Source organism: Notolepis coatsorum (genome assembly GCF_963971535.1).
Source record: "Notolepis coatsorum genome assembly, chromosome: 5".
Taxonomy (NCBI): Eukaryota; Metazoa; Chordata; class Actinopteri; order Aulopiformes; family Paralepididae; genus Notolepis; species Notolepis coatsorum.
The window spans coordinates 160458574-160482769 of record NC_140169.1 but is presented as its reverse complement, the minus strand read 5'-3'; the positions used below and the strand labels follow the sequence as shown (position 1 = coordinate 160482769).

The following is a 24196-nucleotide window of genomic DNA, read 5'->3' as shown; positions in this document are numbered from 1 at the left end:
CAAACAACCAACAAAACAATCTATCAATCAAACAACCAACAAAACAATCTATCAATCAAACAATAAAACAATCTATCAATCAAACAATAAAACAATCTATCAATCAAACAATAAAACAATCTATCAATCAAACAAACAACAAAACAATCTATCAATCAAACAATAAAACAATCTATCAATCAAACAATAAAACAATCTATCAATCAAACAATAAAACAATATATCAATCAAACAACCAACAAAACAATCTATCAATCAAACAATCAAACAATATATCAATCAAACAATAAAACAATATATCAATCAAACAATAAAACAATCTATCAATCAAACAACCAACAAAACAATCTATCAATCAAACAATAAAACAATCTATCAATCAAACAATAAAACAATCTATCAATCAAACAATAAAACAATCTATCAATCAAACAACCAACAAAACAATCTATCAATCAAACAATAAAACAATCTATCAATCAAACAATAAAACAATCTATCAATCAAACAACCAACAAAACAATCTATCAATCAAACAATAAAAGAATCTATCAATCAAACAATAAAACAATCTATCAATAAAACAATCTATCAATCAAACAATAAAACAATCTATCAATCAAACAATAAAACAATATATCAATCAATCAAACAACCAACAAAACAATCTATCAATCAAACAATAAAACAATCTATCAATCAAACAATAAAACAATCTATCAATCAAACAATAAAACAATCTATCAATCAAACAACCAACAAAACAATCTATCAATCAAACAATAAAACAAGCTATCAATCAAACAATAAAACAATCTATCAATCAAACAATCAAACAATCTATCAATCAAGCAACTAACAAAACAATCTATCAATCAAACAATAAAACAATCTATCAATCAAACAATAAAACAATCTATCAATCAAACAATAAAACAATCTATCAATCAAACAACCAACAAAACAATCTATCAATCAAACAACCAACAATCTATCAATCAAACAATAAAACAATCTATCAATCAAACAATAAAACAATCTATCAATCAAACAACCAACAAAACAATATATCAATCAAACAACCAACAAAACAATCTATCAATCAAACAATAAAACAATCTATCAATCAAACAATAAAACAATCTATCAATCAAACAATAAAACAATCTATCAATCAAACAACCAACAAAACAATATATCAATCAAACAATAAAACAAGCTATCAATCAAACAATAAAACAATCTATCAATCAAACAATCAAACAATCTATCAATCAAGCAACTAACAAAACAATCTATCAATCAAACAATAAAACAATCTATCAATCAAACAATAAAACAATCTATCAATCAAACAATAAAACAATCTATCAATCAAACAACCAACAAAACAATCTATCAATCAAACAACCAACAATCTATCAATCAAACAATAAAACAATCTATCAATCAAACAATAAAACAATCTATCAATCAAACAACCAACAAAACAATATATCAATCAAACAACCAACAAAACAATCTATCAATCAAACAACCAACAATCTATCAATCAAACAATAAAACAATCTATCAATCAAACAATAAAACAATCTATCAATCAAACAACCAACAAAACAATATATCAATCAAACAACCAACAAAACAATCTATCAATCAAACAATAAAACAATCTATCAATCAAACAACCAACAAAACAATCTATCAATCAAACAATAAAACAATCTATCAATCAAACAATAAAACAATCTATCAATCAAACAACCAACAAAACAATCTATCAATCAAACAATAAAACAAGCTATCAATCAAACAATAAAACAATCTATCAATCAAACAATAAAACAATCTATCAATCAAACAACCAACAAAACAATCTATCAATCAAACAATAAAACAATCTATCAATCAAACAATCTATCAATCAAACAACCAACAAAACAATCTATCAATCAAACAATAAAACAATCTATCAATCAAACAATAAAACAATCTATCAATCAAACAATAAAACAATCTATCAATCAAACAACCAACAAAACAATCTATCAATCAAACAACCAACAAAACAATCTATCAATCAAACAATCAAACAATATATCAATCAAACAATAAAACAATCTATCAATAAAACAATAAAACAATCTATCAATCAAACAACCAACAAAACAATCTATCAATCAAACAATAAAACAATCTATCAATCAAACAATAAAACAATCTATCAATCAAACAACCAACAAAACAATCTATCAATCAAACAATAAAACAATCTATCAATCAAACAATAAAACAATCTATCAATCAAACAATAAAACAATCTATCAATCAAACAACCAACAAAACAATCTATCAATCAAACAACAAAACAATCTATCAATCAAACAATAAAACAATCTATCAATCAAACAATAAAAAATCTATCAATCAAACAACCAACAAAACAATATATCAATAAAACAATAAAACAATATATCAATCAAACAATAAAACAATCTATCAATCAAACAACCAACAAAACAATCTATCAATCAAACAATAAAACAATCTATCAATCAAACAATAAAACAATCTATCAATCAAACAATAAAACAAACCATCCATCCATCCATCCCAGTCTAAATTGCTTTATAACACGTTCAGTAACTATCACCCCCCCCCCCGCCCATCTTCTCGTCTGTTTCAAGCAGCAGCACCAGGGGGCGGCGCTCCCTTCATAAAAAGGCTTGTAACTCCCTTTCTAAAGAATCCACCTGGCTTTTTACCTGTGTTTACCTTTTTTTTTACTTGTAATTGTGAACGAACGAAGGCATGCAGAAACAAACGTTTTTTTTCATTGTGTACATCAACTCGTCGTCGTCAAATGAGCCAAACCATTTCCCCATAGTTATAATATAAAATATAGAAATAGCTCCGCTAAGATCATGAGATATGCTAAAATCGCCCAGGAATCCTGGCAATGCACAGTCATTTCCGGATTTCTGGCCGGCGACCAAAGTGTTAAGCATGATTTTGAAAACGGGGCCCGGTGTTTCAAAACACACAATTAGCACAACCACACACACAATTATCAGAACACCTCAGATCCTTTGCTAAATTAAACACTTGTCAAAACCATACACTAATTTATAAAAACTACATTTTGTTACCATATGAAACACACGTTTCATATGACTTAATTCTGTTTGAACCAGTTACACACACTGCTGTGCTTAACATAAAACACATTTAGCAATTCTACTTCTCAGTGATTAGAGTACTGTAAGTGAAGTACGCAGAGAATGTGCAAATATACAATAAATTCACCAAACACTACACAAGACCAATGCTATAGACTGATGAAAATATAATTTATTTATCTACATATACCCAAATCAATTATGCAGACTGATGAAAAAAAACATTTTCTCTCCATATACCCAAATCAATGATGCAGACTGATGAAAATATAAATTGTCTCTCCATATAACCAAATCAGTCAACATTTCAACATGGAGAATCACAACAAAACATGTCCCAGTTTTCATGCTACTACGTGCATAACACTGTAAGCTCAGCAAATATCAGACAAACATAAAATACTGTATCCAGTACAGGTTCAAATTACAGTCAAACAAAAACAATTTTGAAAATTGTTAAATAGAGTACAGAAAATACTAGACAGTATCTCTTTGCCTAGCTGGATCTGGCAAGATAATTTTTTGTTGTGATTCTCCATGTTGACATGTTGACTGATTTGAGAAAATGGGAGAAAATGTATATTTTCAGTATCAGTCTGCATCATTGGTTGTCTTGTGTAGTGTTTGGTGAATGTATTGTATATTTTCACGTTCTCTGTGTAGAGTACTTCACTCTCCTTCCATTTTGGTTGAAGACAGGTGAACTCACCTGCTGCATTTTTATAGTGCTTAAACCTGGTTGGTGTATCTACAATTAAGCAATGGTGTGTTTGTGCATCTGATGGCTGTGTTTAACCAATTGGCTCATGTGTGTGGTAATTTGACATTCTGTGTCTAATGTAATGCAAGTGTGTTTATTGTTTTGCAAATCACTGTGTGTATTGTTTTGCAAAAAGTGTGAGGCTGACATTGTGCTTATAGGGGTGCAAATCTGGGCCTATGTTTTGCTCCTTGAGTGTAAGGTTTTGATAATTGTGTAATACTTTTGATTTGAGTGTTTATGCAATTGAAGAAAACTGTAAAGACTAGAGATGAAGTGTTTATTTCTTTTGTACATAGGCTGTGCATATGTTTGTTTGTTTGTTTATTTGCTTATGTGTATGATTCTTAACTGTGTTTTTATTTAGTTATTGGTGTATATGTGTGTATGTATGTACAGTATATGTATATATATTATATATATATATGTATGTATATTTGTACTCCTGTTGGGGCCTCTTGGACCAGATCAATGTTTTATCTGGCTAAATAAAGGTTAAATAAATAAATAAGAAACTGATGATTTGGTCCTGTTAACTTTGAATTTTCTATGGGGACTGCCCAAATCCCTCTCATGGACATGGACCTCACTTTGAGAACCTCTAATGATTCTAGTTCTTCAGTATTCATCTCTAATTACTAAAAAATTGCGTATTTCTAACAAAAAAAAAAAAAAAACGCCCCTGCGCACACAGGAATGCGCTGCACTCGACTGATGCGCCAACTCGCCAAGTACCCGCCTGGCTACTTTGCATAACAATAGTGCAGGTCATCATCAGGTGTGTTCAAATACGTCCTCAGATACATTCACACAAAACTTGTGAATGAAATGTGTTACATTCCATTCCTAGAGAAACAATCAGGCATTGTCTTTATTCTGTGCACACGCAAGGGAACATTTATGCGCATGCCCGGGAGTGCGCGTGCACGTGGCGTCATTAAAACACAGTGCAACCAGGTATGAAATCACCGACGCACCACTGACTGCCACACAACAGCAGGTTAACCCTTTCACTGCCACACTACAGAAGGTTAACCCTTTACTATCAAACTGCCGACGGTAACCGTGTGAAAGGGTTCAAAGACTATTCTTTGTAAAATGAGAGAACATTTTATACTTTCTTTGTGCCTGGCTTGGGCTGGTAAAAGGTGTTTGACAATTTGTTTATGCTTGGCCAGTGTTGACTTCATGTCCACTATCATTCTCTCCTTGCTGGGGGATTGTCAAACACCTTTTACCAGCCCATGCCATATCAGGATGTGACACTGTAGCAGTGTAGCATCGTACTATGGGTTGGGAAAAGGCTCTGTCATCAAAGCCCTGAAAGCTGGTTACGACCTATCAGCCATTGGCAATGTGGATGCACCATTCCAGCAAGTCCTTGAAGCCACTGCCTATATCTCAGCCTGTTATGGCATAACAGAGAGCACAGACATGACACACACAAGGACTTGTCTGGGGGGAGAAAAATGGGAAAGGACATATTATGTCTTCACCAAATCTCGCTGCTCTACCTCCAACAAAGGAAGCGTTCATTGAAAATGTGAAGAGGGACCAATTCCAAGTGTACCTCTGGCAAAATCTCATTAAGAATCTGCCACCTGCAATGAACCCAGAGGAATTTGGATGGAAGAAGGACACCTGTAACAGGGCACTGATCCCAATCCACCTACCAGAAAATGTAAAACTGGTCCCAGACTACATCCTGAAGATGATCCGGTGTGGCTGCAAGAGTGAGGCCCTGTGTACCTTGAAGAAGTGCAACTGTGAAGTGCATGGTTTGCCATGCACAATGTTCTGATGTACATGTTTCAGGGTAGGATGTTCAAGACCCTAATACAGTATGTAACGCATCTGCAAGATTTGTCCTTCACACCAGTGAGTGTGCACTTGTTTTATTTAGTTAGATACATTTTGTGGGGGGAAAGAGCTGCACCCCTTTTCCTGTTGTAAATTCTTTGTTCACCATATATGAAGAAATGGACCAACACAAGGCAAACTTAAGTGTGTGTGTGTTGCTGCTTATAACTGCTACAAAATTTGTTTTACAGGCCTGGCTTGAAAGGGTTTATATTAATTTCACATCACCCCTTGTATGAAAAAACATTAAGAGAATGTAATTTGATGCATGTAATTTATATTCAGCATGCAATATCATACATCTCTATTTCTGTGTGATTTTGGCATTTTCGGGCATGAAGGGGTTAATATCTGAAGATTTTACATGTTAATATTAATGTTAATATTAATTTCACATTACCCCTTGTATGAAAAAACATTAGAGAATGTAATTTGCTGCATTTAATTTATATGCAGCATGCAATTTCATAAATCTCTATTTTTGTGTGATTTTGGCATTTTCGGGGCATGAAGGGGTTAATATCTTAAAATGCCCAAGGGATATCACAGAGCACCCTCTTGTATTTTGAAGAGGTACCCCCAACCTCCAAGAAACTGCAAAAAAATTAATTGCAACCGACAAAACAAGGTTCACCTATAAATCAGGCTATGGCTCCCGGACTAAAACCAATGCAGGAAGTAAACTAGTAGTAGAGAACGACGGAGCAAACACACAGCGAACTATCGAGAGTACTATCCACACCTACCCCTTGGTAAAAGCGGAATAGGTTTTCACGGTGCAACGAAGAAACGTACTAAAGTGCTACAGAGCTCAAATGCTCAATGCTATGCAAAAAAAGAAGACAAATAAAAAGCATCTGTACGAAACTAAAACACGTCATTATTTCTACACCAAGCCGGGGGGCTGTTACAGCCCCCGTGTAATGGCGAATTAAATATGTACATATAATAATACATCAGACTCGTATAGCACTTTTTAAAAATAAACACTAAAAAGATGCTTTACTTAGCAGAATAAACACACGAAAAGCAAAACTAGGTTAATAAAGACGTGAGGAATAACAGAAGTCTCACTCAGGCAATGACATGTCGTCAGCTTGTGACTGCAACTTGTTCTTGTTCGCGGATGACTCAGCCCTGCTGGTCTCTGACAAGAACAAGTTACAGGTTGAAAAAACCCTCAGCTCAGAACTCGGCAGAATCTGCACCTGGCTCGCTGATAACAAACTATCATTACACCTGGGTAAAACAGAGTCCATTCTCTTCGGATCAAATAACAAACTCAGCAAGACCGACGGCTTCTCAGTTACAGTGGGTGACAATATTGTCACAAGGAAAGATGAAATTACATACCTAGGGTCCATCCTAGAGGCAAATCTTTCCTGTGACAAAATGGCATCCAAGGTAATAAAAAAAGTCAACCAACGAACTCGATTCTTGTACCGGATCTCCTCTCTGGTAAACAAGAATACCCTGAAGACTCTGGCAGGAGCACTCATCCAAGGGTACTACGACTATGCTTGCACCTCATGGTACCAAAGCACCTCAAAGGCGCTAAAAACAAGATTACAAACATCACAAAACAAACTGGTCAGACTACTACTTGACCTCACTCATAGAACCCACCTCACTCCTGCCCACTTTGACAACCTAGGAAGGCTTAGAGTAGACGACAGAGTACAGCAACATGCAATGGGCCTGGTCTACAAAATACACTATACGACAAAGGTCAGTGAATACCACGACCACAAAACCCAGATTCGGCTCAAACAAGGGACTAAATGTGACAGATCGGTTCGGACTCCTCTGTCCCGAGGGGGAGTCGAACAGGGGGCTCCCGCTCCGCGGGCGACGACATAGACCGCTGCACTAAGAAGTGAATCCACCCCTAAGTACCTACCTATGCGTCTATTAACCCTGTTATGAGGAAGTGAGTTTAACTTCCCAGCCCGCTTACTGCCACAATCACTTCTCAACACACCTGTTTCTGTGACTGTGGATATACTCACGGACACCCGTTACACTCACCTCCCTAAACTCACGTCACCTCAGGACATCCGGGTCACGGCACCACTGTGACAGATCGGTTCGGACTCCTCTGCGTTGTGTATATTAAAGGCTGATGTCCCGAGGGGGAGTCGAACAGGGGGCTCCCGCTCCGCGGGCGACGACATAGACCGCTGCACTAAAAAGTGAATCCACCCCTAAGTACCGTACCTATGTGTCTATTAACCCTGTTATGAGGAAGTGAGTTTAACTTCCCAGCCCGCTTACTGCCACAGTCACTTAAGTTCTCAACACACCTGTTTCTGTGACTGTGGATATACTCACGGACACCCGTTACATAAACACGTTTCGCAATTATGCCACATCAATGTGGAACGCCCTACCAAAAGCTGTAAAGGAATGTGAATCCCTACCCACATTCAAAACCACTCTAAAAGAGCACCTACGGGAGGCTGCAATTCGAAACTGGCCACCGTAAATGTCCAAACCCCCCCACCCCCTCCTAGACAGTCTCCTCCCCACCATATGTATATATTCACTCCCCACCGTATGTATATTTCTCTCCCACCCACCCACCCCCTCCTAATGTACAGTCTCCTCCTCATATGTATATACTCTGTCAGGATCTATGGGTAACAGTACTGTATATTTGCATATCATGTATGTCACAAATGTAACAGTACTATATACCTGTATGTCACGTATGTCCCTATGCCATAAATGTCATGATGTCATGTATGTTGTGTATGTCATAAATATCACTATGAATTGAAAATGGGGGACCCTGATGTAAACAAGACAAACGTCTTTCTCTGGTCTGCATCCCCTTAACAATTGTATGTATTGAGCCGTACTGTATTGTACCCATTCTGCAATCTGTTAAATAAAGGTGGGGGGGGGGGGGGTTCGCTGGGGAGAGCCCGTCTGAAGAGGTGGGTACTCGGGCCTTTCTGAGTGATGACAGGGTGGAGGTGAGCTCCACAGAGAGGTGGCTGAAGAGGCCCTCTCACCCCGGGTTTGGTGCTCGTCTTGGGGGGACCTGAGGCATCTGGGGGGGGGGCTTTCATTCCAAACATTGATATAAAAAAAAAATAATAAACGTTTAGAATCAATCAATTTGCTGATGTTCCTTACTATCTACTTGGTCTCTACACCCCTCGGTCAAACTCCTGAAACGAGTCGGCCTATAGGAGGGAGATCGAGAGGCTGCAGAGCTGGTGCAGCTGCAACAACCTGGAGCTCAATGCTCAAAAGACAGTGGAGATGGTAGTGGACTTCAGGAAGAAAGCAGCCCTGTCCCCTCCCATCATACTGGGAGGCACTCAGGTGACCTCCGTGGAGTCATGCCGATTCCTCGGCATGACCATCTCCCGGGATTTGAAGTGGGAGCTCAACATCACGGGCCTGCTCAAGAAGGCCCAGGGGAGGATGTTCTTCCTCCGGCAGTTGAAGAAATATAAACTGCCGAGGACCATGATGGCCCAATTCTACACGGCCATCATTGAGTCCATCCTCACCCACTCCATCATCTCCTGGTTCCCCGCTGCAGCGGCAAAAGATCTTGCCAAGCTGCAGCGGGTGATTCGCTCCGCGGAGAGGGTGATCGGCTGTCCCCTGCCCTCCCTCAGGTCCCTGCACGACTCCAGGGCGCTGAAGAGGGCGAGGAAGATCATGGCCGACCCATCCCACCCCGGTCACAGCCTCTTCACCCTGCTCCCCTCTGGGAGAAGGCTGAGGATCCCAAAGGCTGTGAAAGCTCGACACAGACTGAGCTTCTTCCCCTCAGCCGCCAGGCTGATTTTTTACACAAATGGCTAAATAAAGGAATCTGAATCTGAATCTGAATCTTATTAAATAAATACCAAAGCATACTTGGGAAGATAATTGTGATGTCAGAGATATGCTTATCAATAACTTGTTCAGCATGAAAATAAAAATCTTTGTCAAATTAGCCCCCGATGACTAATTGACTAAATGTGAGTAGTCCTAGAATATTGATGGGGTAAATGTAGAATATTTATGGGGTAAATGTAGAATATTGATGGGGGTAAATGTAGAATATTGATGGGGTAAATGGAGAATATTGATGGGGGTAAATGTAGAATATTGATGGGGTAAATGTAGAATATTGATGGGGTAAATGTAGAATATTGATGGGGGTTAATGTAGAATATTGATGGGGGTAAATGTAGAATATTGATGGGGTAAATGTAGAATATTGATGGGGTAAATGTAGAATATTGATGGGGGTAAATGTAGAATATTGATGGGGTAAATGTAGAATATTGATGGGGTAAATGTAGAATATTGATGGGGGTAAATGTAGAATATTGATGGGGTAAATGTAGAATATTGATGGGGTAAATGTAGAATATTGATGGGGTAAATGTAGAATATTGATGGGGTAAATGTAGCCTACAGTAGCTACATGAATCAAGTGGATAACCTGAACACCTTTCAATAGGTGCGACTGTGTGTCTACTGAACCCCCTGGCTAGCAAACACTGTCGCATTTCACTTCATATTGACTGAATGTCAGCACCCTATATAGGACTGTGACAGTGACTGGCTCGCACACTTAAAGCACCCAGAGTTTGTGAACTGAACTCTGCACTGAAGTCTGCTGTTAGCTTCTGTGCTCCTGACACCTGGAAACATCATATAACAAACTCTGAGGCTCAATACTTTGGTCAGTTCAGATCCTTGATCGCCAACCATTCCACCATAATCTATAATTGTTTTAATTGATTGTACACGTTTTTTAAGGTTGCACTTATTGTATATTGTATTTATCGTGTATTTATTATGTTCGTATGCTTGACATCATTGTAAATGAGGGCAGCAACGACACGGTGACAGTTCAGATGTGGCAGAAACGGTTTAATACCAGAATATCAGTCCATGTAGCAAACAAATCCAATAAGGGGGCACGCAGGAGGAGAAGTCCGAAATCCAAAATCCAACAGGGAGGGTCAATAGCAGAAACAGGCAGGATGAATCAAGATAGCAGAACGCTGTATAGCTAGGTGAGACACTTAGACAATCTGGCAGGGATCAAGGGAAATGAACAGGTCTGAAGGGCTAATAATATAATATAATAATATATACATACGGGGGGGAGGAACCTGTACATTGGGAGGGGGGGTTTGGACATTTACGGGGGCCAATTTCGTGCCCACGGTTGTGGAGCCTGATTGATTGATTGATTGATTGATTGATTGAAAAGTTTATTAACAGATTGCAGAATGGGTACAGTACAGTACAGCTCAATACATACAATTGTTAAGGGGATGCAGACCAGAGAAAGACTTTCGTCTTGTTTACATCAGGGTCCCCCATTTTCAATTCATCATAACATATATGACACACACGACATACAGATAGACAGTACTGCTACATCTATACATTTATGACATACCAGATTTGCAAATACAGTACTGTTTGTGATACAAAAAGTGTCAAGAAAAAGAGTGTATATACATTTGACGTAGAGACTGTACATTGTAGGAGGTTGGGTAGGTTGGGTGGGGTTGGGTCGGTGGGCGGGGGGGGGCTGTACATTGGAGGTGGGGGGGGGGGATTGGGTAGGGGACGACGACACTGTACACTGTACATTGGAATACTGACAAAGCCATACTTGGTCATTTACTGTACAACTGGGTTAGGACATTTGTAGGGGCCAGTTTCGAATTGCAGTCTCCCGTAGGTGTTCTTTTAGAGTATTTTTGAAAGTGGGTAGTGATTCACATTCCTTTACAGCTTTGGGTAGGGCGTTCCACATTGATGTGGCATAATTGCGAAACGTGTTTAGTCCCTTGTTTGAGCCGAATCTGGGTTTAACATGATTTGTGGAGCTCCCTCTGGTGTTGTGATCGTGGTATTCACTGACCTTTGGGAAGTATTTTGACATGCATGGGTACCTTAGTCGTATAGTGTATCTTGTAGACCAGGCCCATTGCAAGTTGCTGTACTCTGTCGTCTACTCTAAGCCATCCTAGGTTGTCAAAGTGGGCAGGGGTGAGGTGGGTTCTGGGGGTAAGGTCAAGTAGTAGTCTGACCAGTTTGTTTTGTGATGTTTGTAATTTTGTTTTTAGCACCTTTGAGGTGCTTTGGTACCATGAGGTGCACGCATAGTCGTAGTACCCTTGAATGAGTGCTCCTGCCAGAGTCTTCAGGGTATTCTTGTTTACCAGAGAGGAGATCCGGTACAAGAATCTAGTTCGTTGGTTGACTTTTTTTATTACATTGGATGCCATTTTGTCACAGGAAAGATTTGCCTCTAGGATGGAACCCAGGTAGGTAATTTCGTCTTTCCTTGTGACAATATAGTCACCCACTGCAACTGAGAAGCCGTCGGTCTTGCTGAGTTTGTTATTTGAACCGAAGAGAATGGACTCTGTTTTGCCCATGTGTAATGATAGTTTGTTATCAGCAAGCCATATGCAGATTTTTCCTAGTTCCGAGCTGAGGGTTTTTTCAACCTGCAACTTGTTCTTGTCAGAGACCAGCAGGGCTGAGTCGTCCGCAAACAGGAACAAGTTGCAGTCACAGGCTGACGACATGTCATTTGCATAAATTAGGAAGAGTAGCGGTCCTAGTATGCTTCCTTGTGGAACACCACAGCTCACTGTGAGGGGGGGGGATAGAGTAGCGTTTACCTCTACCATCTGTTCTCTCCCCTCCAGGTAGGATTGCATCCAGCTCACTGATAAGCTATCAAGACCAATTGCTTTTAGCTTGTCAATCAGAATGGAGTGATTGACAGTGTCGAAGGCCTTTTGTAGGTCCAGCATGACCATGCCGCAGTATTTGCCCGTGTCCACCTCTTGTTTGATGTGGTCGTTCAAATAGAGGAGGCATGTGTCAGTGGAGTGGGACGTTCTGAAGCCAGATTGGAATTCGTAGATTAGATTTTTTTCCGCCAGGTACTTTTCGACCTGTTCGTAGACTATTTTCTCCATGACTTTCGAGATGGAGGTAAGAATAGAAACAGGACGGTAGTTGCCTGGGTCTAATTTGCTGCCCTTTTTGTGCAGAGGGGTCACTCTCGCAATTTTGAAGTCCTTGGGGACGTGTCCCTGTTTTATAGAGAGGTTTATTATGTGTCTGGTTGGTTGCCAAACCCCTTTTTGTTGTACTGTACTTAGTGTACACGTGTGTGATCTGTGATGTATGATGACAATACATTTGAATAAAATGTCTTTCTAATTTAATATATTTTTAATGTAATTATTCATTTATAATTCTTATTTACGAGGTGCTCAACCTCCTCCAATGTACAGTTTCTACGTCAAATGTATATACTCCCTTTTCTTGACTCCTTCTGTATCACAAACAGTACTGTATTTGCAAATCTGGTATGTCATAAATGTATAGATGTAGCAGTACTGACTATCTGTATGTCATGTATGTCATATATGTCTATATGAATTGAAAATGGGGGACCCTGATGGAAACAAGACAAACGTCTTTCTCAGGTCTGCATCCCCTTAACAATTGTATGTATTGAGCCGTACTGTATTGTACCCATTCTGCAATCTGTTAAATAAAGTTTTCATTCATTCATTCATTCATCTCAAGAGAGTTGGTTTCCCGTGACGTCATACTCATGCGCGGCGCAACATAGCATGCTAGTTGTGTATGTGCTGCTAGCGTTAGCTTAGCTAGCTGCTTCGACTCTTGTTATATACTCTTCTTCTTCTTATTGTAGAACAAGACAATGTCTACAATACAAATGCTGAGATCGTTGGTCAACGAGAGACTGACCGTAGCTGCGGAGGAGATATTCGGGGTGTTTGAGAGAGCTATAGAACAGTATGGAGGAGAGATCAGCCGCCAGCGTCAGCTGCTGCACATCATGGAGGAGGAGAGGAGGAACACCTACAAGACCTTACACACGTCTGCCACATCAAAAGGTGATCAATGAATGAATGAAAACTTTATTTAACAGATTGCAGAATGGGTACAATACAGTACGGCTCAATACACACAACTGTTATGGGGATGCAGACCAGAGAAAGACTTTCGTCTTGTTTACATCAGGGTCCCCCATTTTCAATTAATCATAACACATATGACATACAGGTAGAGACAGTACTGCTACATCTAGACATTTATGACATACCAGATCTACAAATATACAATACTGTTTATGTGTACAATAAGGATAAGGCAAGTGTTGTGTATGGACGTACCACGCTGTTACGTGGTGACGTCATTGGAGCTGACGCTGTGCGTGGACTCCAGAGTTTGCAGACTGAGAGCAAGCGGCGTGCACGCGAGCAGAAGATACAATAAAAGACTATTGTTTAAATACTGAGTCGTTCTTAAATGAAGGGATACTAAATATCTAACAATGGCGACGAGGATAAACTCCGAAGAGTAGAGTTATCACGGCGTTGAGAAGAGAACATGGACAACGTGCCGAAGTTTGAATGCTACAACGATCCTGCTACACTGGGACCGAGGTGGACCAGGTGGCTAATGGCGTTTGAGCTGTACGCTGACGGAAAAGGGATGATTCTATCTGTCGGTGTGGACGCCACAGTGAGACAGAGAAGAAGGGCCATGCTCTTACATCATGCAGGTACAGACGTACAAGATATATTCGCTACATTGCCCGACGGGGGAGGACCGACGGACTATGCTAAGGCTGTTAAGGCGCTAAATGACTACTTTGTGCCGCAGGTAAATACTGCGTTTGCGCGCCAGGCTTTCTACCAAGTATCACAGAAACCAGGTGAAACTGTACAGCAGTTTGTGACGAGGCTTCGTCAGGCTGCTAGAGACTGTGCATTTGCTGCGGACATTAGCAACCAAATAAGGGATGCGGTGCTGAGCAGGGGCACGTCGGACTTAGCCCCTTTCGTGACTTTCGGTTTGCAAGCCTGTGGCTTTTGTGACCGGAGTCACTTGCCCACCCGCCCCGATCACCCAGTAGCGAAACGACCAAGCGTCGTCAAGGGGCTCGCGGTGTGTCAAGAATACATCAGATCTGAATTTCAAAGATACCCAGCGTACAATATGGGTCTAACACAGCTTCACGATGGGGTCTGGAAGCTCGGAGTTGCTAATAAACAGTTTAAAACATTGTTACTCGACGAGTGGTATTTACAGACCGAACGTCCATCTCCGCCGTTGGTGTCACAGCGCATGCGCACCATGCCGCGTTCACGTTACTGGGAAGAAGCGGAAGAACCAGAGGACATCTCCTTGCTACAACTAGGAAGCCTTCACGCTTTGACTCTATATATATCTATGGATGAAACGCCCACATCCATACTTCCGCAATTCGTGACGCGAAGTGGGAGATATGGGGTCTATAAAAGAATCCCATATGTCCTAGTAGGAATTACCACTAGGAGGCTGACGTGAATGGTTTTTCCCAGTCGGAAACTGGTTCTTCCGCTTCTTCCCAGTAACGTGAACGCGGCATGGTGCGCATGCGCTGTGACACCAACGGCGGAGATGGACGTTCGGTCTGTAAATACCACTCGAGTAACAATGTTTTAAACTGTTTATTAGCAACTCCGAGCTTCCAGACCCCATCGTGAAGCTGTGTTAGACCCATATTGTACGCTGGGTATCTTTGAAATTCAGATCTGATGTATTCTTGACACACCGCGAGCCCCTTGACGACGCTTGGTCGTTTCGCTACTGGGTGATCGGGGCAGGTGGGCAAGTGACTCCGGTCACAAAAGCCACAGGCTTGCAAACCGAAAGTCACGAAAGGGGCTACGTCGGACTATGTACGGAGAAAGTTACTGGAGGAACCACAACTTTTGCTGCCACGTGCGTTGGAAATAGCGTCGCAGTGTGAAAGAGTGGAGCTGCAAATGGCGGCGATGAAGATGAGTGACGGCGCTGAGGGGAGAGAGACGGTGAACCGTGTCTTCAAGAAAGAGGGCCAAGTCCAAAGGTGGAGACCATCGCCTCGTGGAGATCGTGGAGAAGGAAAAGAGAAATCCAAATCGGATAAAGTGTGCTACAGATGTGGACACGGGGATCATCTGGCCAACGATTCTGCATGCCCTGCAAGAGGACAGACATGCAGAAAGTGTAATGGAAAAGGACATTATGCCAAAGTCTGTAAATCCAAAGGTAAAGAAAGACAGACTGTGAGATGTGTTGAAACTGAGGATCAGAACACTGGGAACAGAGACTATGCATTTGTGGTTGAAGATGATTCAAATACTGAAAGGGTCACATTTGACGTTGGGGGAGTAGATTTACTTATGTTAATTGATTCAGGTGCATCAAGTAACATTGTAGATGAGAACACATGGAAAATGCTTAAGAGTAAAAATATTAAGTGTGTTTCTACCAAGGCAGCTAACAAACCGCTGTACACATACTCTTCCAAGGTGCCTCTTCCAGTATTGGGTATATTCAAATGTCATGTTAAGGTGGGAAAGTGTGACACTGAAGCAGAGTTCACTGTAATACAGGGACGGGGGGAGCCGCTGCTAGGCAGGAAGACTGCTATTGAGTTAGGTGTACTGAGGGTGGGCACAAACATAGCAGCAGTGACAGAAGCTAAATCTGAAATACAGAGGCAATACCCCAAACTGTTTAAAGGTGTTGGTAAACTGAACACAAAGCAAATCAGTTTGCATATTGATGAGAGTGTAACACCAGTGGTACAACCCCTGAGGAGGGTGCCATTTCACCTGAGGGAAGCAGTAGAGAAGAAAGTAAATCAGCTGCTAGACATGGACATTATTGAGAAGGTTGAGGGACCTACACCGTGGGTTAACCCTGTTGTAATTGCACCAAAAGCTAATGAGGACGACATCAGGATGTGTCTAGACATGAGAAGAGCTAATGCAGCTATCATCAGAGGGAGATATCCAATACCCACAGTGGATGAGCTATTACAGGGAATGAACGGGTCTGTCATTTTCAGTAAACTGGATTTGAAATGGGGATACCACCAATTAGAGCTCACACCAGAGTCCAGGGGTATCACTACGTTTGCAGTACACACAGGTACCTACAGGTACAAGAGACTCATATTTGGAGTGTCATCAGCTAGTGAACAGTATCAACATGAGATAGCCACTGCTACAGCGGGCATTGAGGGGGTAGAAAATATATCCGATGACATAATTGTTCATGCCCCAGATCAGGAGACTCATGAAAAACGACTCCATGCAGTTCTGAAGAGACTAGAGGACTTTCTAAACAAAGAAAAGTGTCAGTTTAACATGGACAAGTTGATTTTCATGGGCATGTTACTCTCACAGAAGGGCATAGGCCCCACCACAGAAAGGGTGAGAGCAATAGCAGAGGCACGAGAGCCTGAGAACGCCTCTGAGACCCGTAGTTTTCTGGGCCTAGCAGGGTATAGTAGCCGTTTTATACCACAGTTTGCTAGCATATCAGAGCCACTGCGGAGGCTTACCAAGAAAGACACAGCTTTCATATTCGGGCCAGAGCAAAAACAGGCATTTAGAACGCTGAAAGAAAAGCTAGCTGAGGCCGGCACTCTAGCATATTTTGACAAAGATGCCCCTACTAAAGTCATAGCAGACGCAGGACCAGTAGGAATAGGAGCAGTCTTAGTACAGCAACAGGAAATGGTGCCAATATGTTATGTGAGTAGGAGCCTGACTGATTGTGAAACAAACTGAAAAAGAAGCTCTCGCCTTAGTTTGGGCGTGCGAGAGGCTGCACCCATACATATATGGTAAAAAGTTTGACCTAGTAACAGACCACAAGGCGCTGGAGGCCATATACAGTCCGACCTCTAAGCCATGTGCCCGTATTGAGAGGTGGGTGCTGCGGCTCCAACCATATGAGTTCAGAGTAATCCACATACCTGGAAAGGACAACATTGCAGATCCACTGTCGCGACTACTGGGAGAAAGCACGACAGACGGGAACCACAAGCACGGAGCGGAGGAATACGTTCGGTTCGTAGCCACACACGCTACGCCACGAGCACTGACTACCAGGGAGGTAGAGGAAGCCTCTGCAACCGATGAGGAACTCAGTGACCTGAGAAGTGCAATACAAAGTGGATGTTTTGACAAATGCCAAGTGTATGCACGCATTGCATATGAATTGTGTATAATTGGACAGTTGGTGTTGAGAGGGACACGCATTGTACTGCCACACACACTCAGAGACAGAGCCCTGGAGTTGGCTCATGAGGGACACTTGGGGATTGTTGGTACGAAGCAGCACCTCAGGAGTAAAGTGTGGTGGCCAGGTATAGATAAGGCAGCTGAGAAGTATGTGAGGTCATGTCACGGATGCCAAATAGTGTCGAGGCCTGATGTGCCAGAACCCTTGAGACCTACAACACTTCCAGATGGGCCGTGGCAGGACTTAGCCACTGACATACTTGGTCCATTACCGACAGGACACTCGATATTAGTTGTAATAGACTACTACAGCCGGTACTACGAGTATGATATCCTGCAGTCGACCACTGCTGAAAAGGTCATTAACAGCCTGGAGAATATCTTCAGCAGACATGGACTACCGATTTCCATATGGTCAGACTGTGGACCACAGTATATGTCTGCCCAGTTTCAAGCATTCTGCCAGGAGAATGGAATTGAGCATGTGAAAACCACACCCAAGTGGGCACAAGCCAATGGGGAGGTGGAGAGACAAAACGCTTCACTGATGAAGAGGATTCGCATCGCACAGTCTGAGGGGCTGGACTGGAAGAAGGAGCTACGCAAGTATGTGACCATCTACCTGTCTATTGATCACTCCACAACAGGGAAAAGTCCTGCAGAGCTCCTGTTCAAGAGAAAGATCAGAGGAAAGCTCCCGGACATCATGACACCACAAAGAGACCTGGAGGTCAGAGACACTGACGCCGAGAGAAAAGGAAAGTCAAAACTGTACACTGACAACAAGAACAGAGCAAAATACTCTGATGTGTCAGTGGGAGACCAAGTCTTACTCAAACAAGACAAAACAGACAAGTTTACAACAGCCTTTGACAAGACACCACACAAGGTCATCAGTAGAGATGGGAACAATGTGGTTGTCCAATCACCAAGTGGAGCGACCTATTCCAGGAACACTACGTTCGTCAAGAGGTACTACACAGAGGATCCTGCTCCACAATCGTCCAGCAAGACTCGATTAACATGGACTGAGGGTGAGGAGAAGGAAAACACACCTGACACAGAGTCCGAAGCAGAGACTCACACTAGGGTGTCCACACCCAAAGCCACACCGCCTATGGCTAGGTATGAGAGACCCCACAGACAGACCAAAATGCCTCAGAGATTGATGGATTTTGTCATTAAGTGAAATGAGCCTGTCTGGCACACAAAAAAAAAAAAAAAAAAAAAGAGTGGGTGCCAGATATTGTTATGTATTATGTATTATTATTCATGCTCAATGATACTTACATGCATTCACTAATTGAAAGGTGGAGTTTTGTTCATGGTGAACCTTTGTTTATTTTTGATAACAGGTAACAGAATTGAAGGGTATCCTGTAAGTGAAAAAAAGAAAGTAATTGAATTCACACACATTTCTGTATGGGACCTTGGAGTTTATGTCCTAGTAAGGAGGGGATGTTGTGTATGGACGTACCACGCTGTTACGTGGTGACGTCATTGGAGCTGACGCTGTGCGTGGACTCCAGAGTTTGCAGACTGAGAGCAAGCGGCGTGCTGGAGCACGCGAGCAGAAGATACAATAAAAGACTATTGTTTAAATACTGAGTCGTTCTTAAATGAAGGGATACTAAATATCTAACAGCAAGAACCCAGCAAAGAAAAGAAAACAACAAACCCACAACAAAATACCCAACCCTAACATCACCACCCTATACTAACCTCAATCAATTCATCATAACATTTATGACATACACAACATATAATGACATCATGATGACATTTATTTATGGCATAGGGACATACATGACATACAGGTACACAGTACTGTGTTACATTTGTGACATATACGATATGCAAATATACAGTACTGTTACCCATAGATCCTAACAGAGATTATATACATATGATGGGGAGGAGACTGTACATAACTGATAACTGTTATATATTCTGACCCCCTGGCAACAGTTGGCCAAGCTCTTAAGTTGTGATTGATATTAATGTGACACATGTAGACTTGCTCTCACTGTATCAAAACAGGCTTACCATGATGTTGTAGCCAAGCTAATGTGTGTCTGACTCTTAACAACCACCAACACCTGCACGGTCTGCAACGTATGATTGATTGATTGAAAACTTTATTAACAGATTGCAAAATGGGTACAGTACAGTACGGCTCAATACACACAATTGTTAAGGGGATGAAGACCAGAGAAAGACTTTCGTCTTGTTGACATCAGGGTCCCCCATTTTCAATTAATCATAACATATATATGACATACACAACATACAGATAGACACTGACAGTACTGCTACATCTAGACATTTATGACATACCAGATCTACAAATACAGTACTGTTTGTTGACGTATATCACGTATATCATCCCAGTTAGGGTACCTTGTCTATACTGATTGATTGATTGATTTTTCTGGTTTTTCTGGTCTTCTTCCTCTTAGCAGTTGTTGTATTGAGCTGTACTGTATTTGTACCCATGATTCTGCAATCTGTTAATAAAGTTTTCAATCAATCAATTTCAACCACCAAAACCTGCATGGACTACAACATTTGATTGATTGATTGAAAACTTTATTAACAAATTGCAGAATGGGTACAAGTACAATACAGTACGGCTCAATACAAACAACTGCTAAGGGGATGCAGACCAGAAAAATACTTTCGTCTTGTTTACATCAGGGTCCTCCATTTTCAATTCATCATTCAAGACATTTATGACATACAAGACATATATATAATAGAGAGCATCCTGACTGGCAATATCACCTCCTGGTTTGGGAATAGCACCGCACAAGACCGTAGCAGACTACAGAGAGTGGCCCGTTCAGCCGAACGCACAATTGGAGGGTGGCTGCCCACTCTCCACATTTACAACAAGCGGTGCAGGGGTAAGGCTAAGAGAATTATCAAAGACTCCAGCCACCCAAACAACTGCCTCTTTGAACTGCTGCGGTCAGGCAAGCGATACCGGAGTCTCATGGCAAGCACAGAGAGACTCAGAAGAAGCTTCTATCCCCAGGCCATCAGGATGCTCAACGAACAATAACACTATGTAACAACCATCAAATGCACTCACAGCACACACATACACACGCACACACTCACTTTAAACAAACAACTCACTGCAGCACCCACTTTACAACACCTAAACACACTTTATATTTATTGCTAAAGAATTTGCACTACAACCCATACCTCATTACACCTTACTGTAAATTGTACCTCATCCCATTTCTGCTTTGTCTACGTACTTGACTTCTATACTTATTTTATACTTATCTATTTTTGTCTAGCACAGTCCCTGGAGCGTAACAGAAAGAAGCATTTTGTATAAAAGTATTCTGTACTTCTGTATGACAACTAATAAAGAAACTTAAACTATATACAGTACTGTGTAAGAAAAAGATCATAAAGAAATATATACATCCGAAGTCGAAGAAACTGTACATTGGAGGGGGTTGGTGGGTGGTGGGGGGATTTGGACATTTATCGGGCCAGTTTCTAATTGACGTAGTCACGTATATCATGCCAGTTAGGGTACCATCATGTCTATACTGCACCTGTGTCTCTACTGTTTACTTTTACTCTCACTTGTTGTAGACAATCCTATTGTGTTTATGCTCTCAGCTGCCGAGTCTCACTTAATGGTGGAAAGTCATCTACTGTATCTTTATGTTGGCTATTCATATATTTTTGTATTCCTCCCTCTAGACCCCCCACAGCTCTCTGTCGGTGAAGAGGAGCTTCCCCCTGAGCAGCAGCAGGAGTGGAGCCCCAGTCTGGGCCAGGAGGGGGAGCCAGAGCCCCTACTGATTAAAGAGGAACAGGAGGAACTCTGGACCGACCAGGAGGGAGAGCAGCTTCAAGGTCTGGAGGAGGAGGAGGCCGATATCATAACGTTCACATCCATTCCTGCCCCCGTGAAGAGTGAACACGGTGAAGAGAAACTTCAGTCCTCGTGGTTTAGCCAAACCCACCAGGCTGAGCCTCTAGCCAGCACCACAGCTGAACAGACGACAACAGACGCTACTGGAGAGGAGGACTGTGGTGGTGTATCGAGACCGGCCAGTAACTTCGATCCAGCTGGTGATTTTGAACCAACTACTAGAGATGTCAGTTCAGTTAAGTTCAGTTATTTTCTATTTCAGGGCTTTGGACACATAACACCGGTCACATTCCATAAATCCAGCCAACGTTTTACCAGCTGCTATTGCAGCATTGTCCAATTGTCCGAAAAGGGCTAGGGAGAAGCACTAGGCTTGTGTCGGGCCCTACCCCTGAAGACTTAAGTTTTTTTTTTTCATTTACATACATACATAGTACATACATATAGTACACATTACAGTACACACATATAGTACACATTACAGTATAGTATACCTGCAGTATATAATAGTACATAATAGTGTATACAGCACATATATAATGTGATATGAGATATATAGTACATGACAATATAATATAGTACCATAATATAATAGTATATACTGCAAATATAGTTCAATATAATATACAAATGAATTATAATATGATTATATAATGTAATATGATATAACGTACAATACAGTATCATACGTATTTTTTTAAATGATTAATATGCAATTAAAGCTCTTCCCTTCTGTACCTATATCAAAAATAGGTTCAGCTCCTCTCGTCAGGCTGTTCCGGACCCGAGACCGATGACAGTAACGCGTGGTGGCGGGAGGAGGAGCCGACTAGTGAACCTCCTCAGTCGGGTTTAAACACACGGACGTCAAAGGAGACGCAGCAGAGAGGCAACGGACAGCGTTTGTTGGCTCGCAGCAACGCGTCCACGGTGAGCTCGTCGTCTGTGGGGTCGTCCCGCGAGGCGACGTCTTCGAACCAGACCCTGTCCCACGAGGAGACGTGGAGTTGCAAAGTGTGCGGGAAGTGTTTCCCCAGCAAGCTGTCTCTAGTGCACCACGTGAGGGTCCACGCCAGCGACTGTGGCCTGTGCGGGAAACACTTGGAGCCCAGGGAGAGCCTGAAACTGCACCTTCAGACCCACTCGACGTGCACCGTTTGTGGCAAGAGGTTCACCAACACCTCCGACTTGGCCAGACACACGCGAAGTCACACAGGGGAGAAGCCCTACGGTTGCACGCTGTGTCACAAGCGATTCGGCGAGAAGTATAAGCTGACGATACACATGCGGAGTCACACGGGCGACAGGCCCTACGGTTGCACGCTGTGTCACAAGAGGTTCGGTAAGAAGGGGAACCTGACGAGACACATGCGGAGTCACACGGGGGACAAGCCCTACAGCTGCCGACTGTGTCACAAGGGGTTCAATCAAAAAGCGAACCTGACGACCCATTTGAAACGGCACATCGGGGACGATGGGCCCTATGGTCGCACGTAGGTCTAGGGTTGGGCATCGTTTGGATTTGAACGATTCCGGTTCCGATTCCGATTCTCCATACCGATTCCTGTTCTAAACGATTCTCGATTCCGATTCTTTGAGGTGCAGGTCAAAACAGGTCACAGCTTATTTCGCAGGAGAATTTTTTATTTTTTGAAACATTTAAATTTTTTTCATACTATTCACATTTTCAGTTGACTTGATACAGTTTAATTTGGTTGCTGTACTGTAACTAGGGTATTAATTAACAAAGTAAATTTTTTATTTTTATTTTTTTTAAGAATCGAAATTAAGAATCGAAATGCAAATATGTTACTTCCAGAACCGGAAGTTAGGAACCGGTTCCTATTAGAACCGGTTTTCGGTGCCCAACCCTACGTAGGCCTGACCCGGAGGCGTGAATATTAAAGGCAACCAACTTGTGTTCGGCTTTTCTCTGATTGGCCGCGCCCCCCCGCCCCCACGCGCAGGCAAGCGCAGCCGTCCCACGTCCCAAATGAAATCCAAAGAGCAAGCGCGGCAGCGCGGGCAACCAACTTCTGTAGTGTTGGGCTGCTGTTCCAACGCACTTGTGTTGGGCTGCGGTAGCAGTGGAGCGCTGCTGACTGATTATTATGTTTCGCGTTTTTAACAACCAACGGTAGATTCACTCGTCACTGTACATGTATAAACAAAGCCCATACAGTTATGAAATAATAAACACTGTTAGGACTCGCAATAATAAGCCCTTCAATGACCGCGCTCTCATATTTTGCGAATGCATAAACTATGTCTTAAATTATGGCTATGTGTCTAATATGGCTGTCACTTATCAATGACTTCGCGACAGCCATATTAGACACATAGCCATAATTTAAGTTATAGTTTATGCATTCGCAAATATGAGAGCTCTGTCATTGAA

General features: G+C 41.7%; 1 protein-coding gene across 1 annotated transcript; it reads left to right on the top strand.

Annotated features, from left to right (window-relative positions):
• Positions 1-13525: 13525 nt before the first annotated feature.
• On the top strand, positions 13526-23295 carry LOC311228444 (uncharacterized protein; the record flags this gene model as incomplete). The annotated part of the gene is made up of 3 exons (XM_084314351.1): positions 13526-13721; positions 21624-22033; positions 22552-23295. The coding sequence occupies 3 exons, from the start codon at positions 13526-13528 to the stop codon at positions 23293-23295; spliced, it is 1350 nt and encodes a 449-aa protein (XP_084170477.1).
• Between the last annotated feature and the right edge of the window lie 901 nt (positions 23296-24196).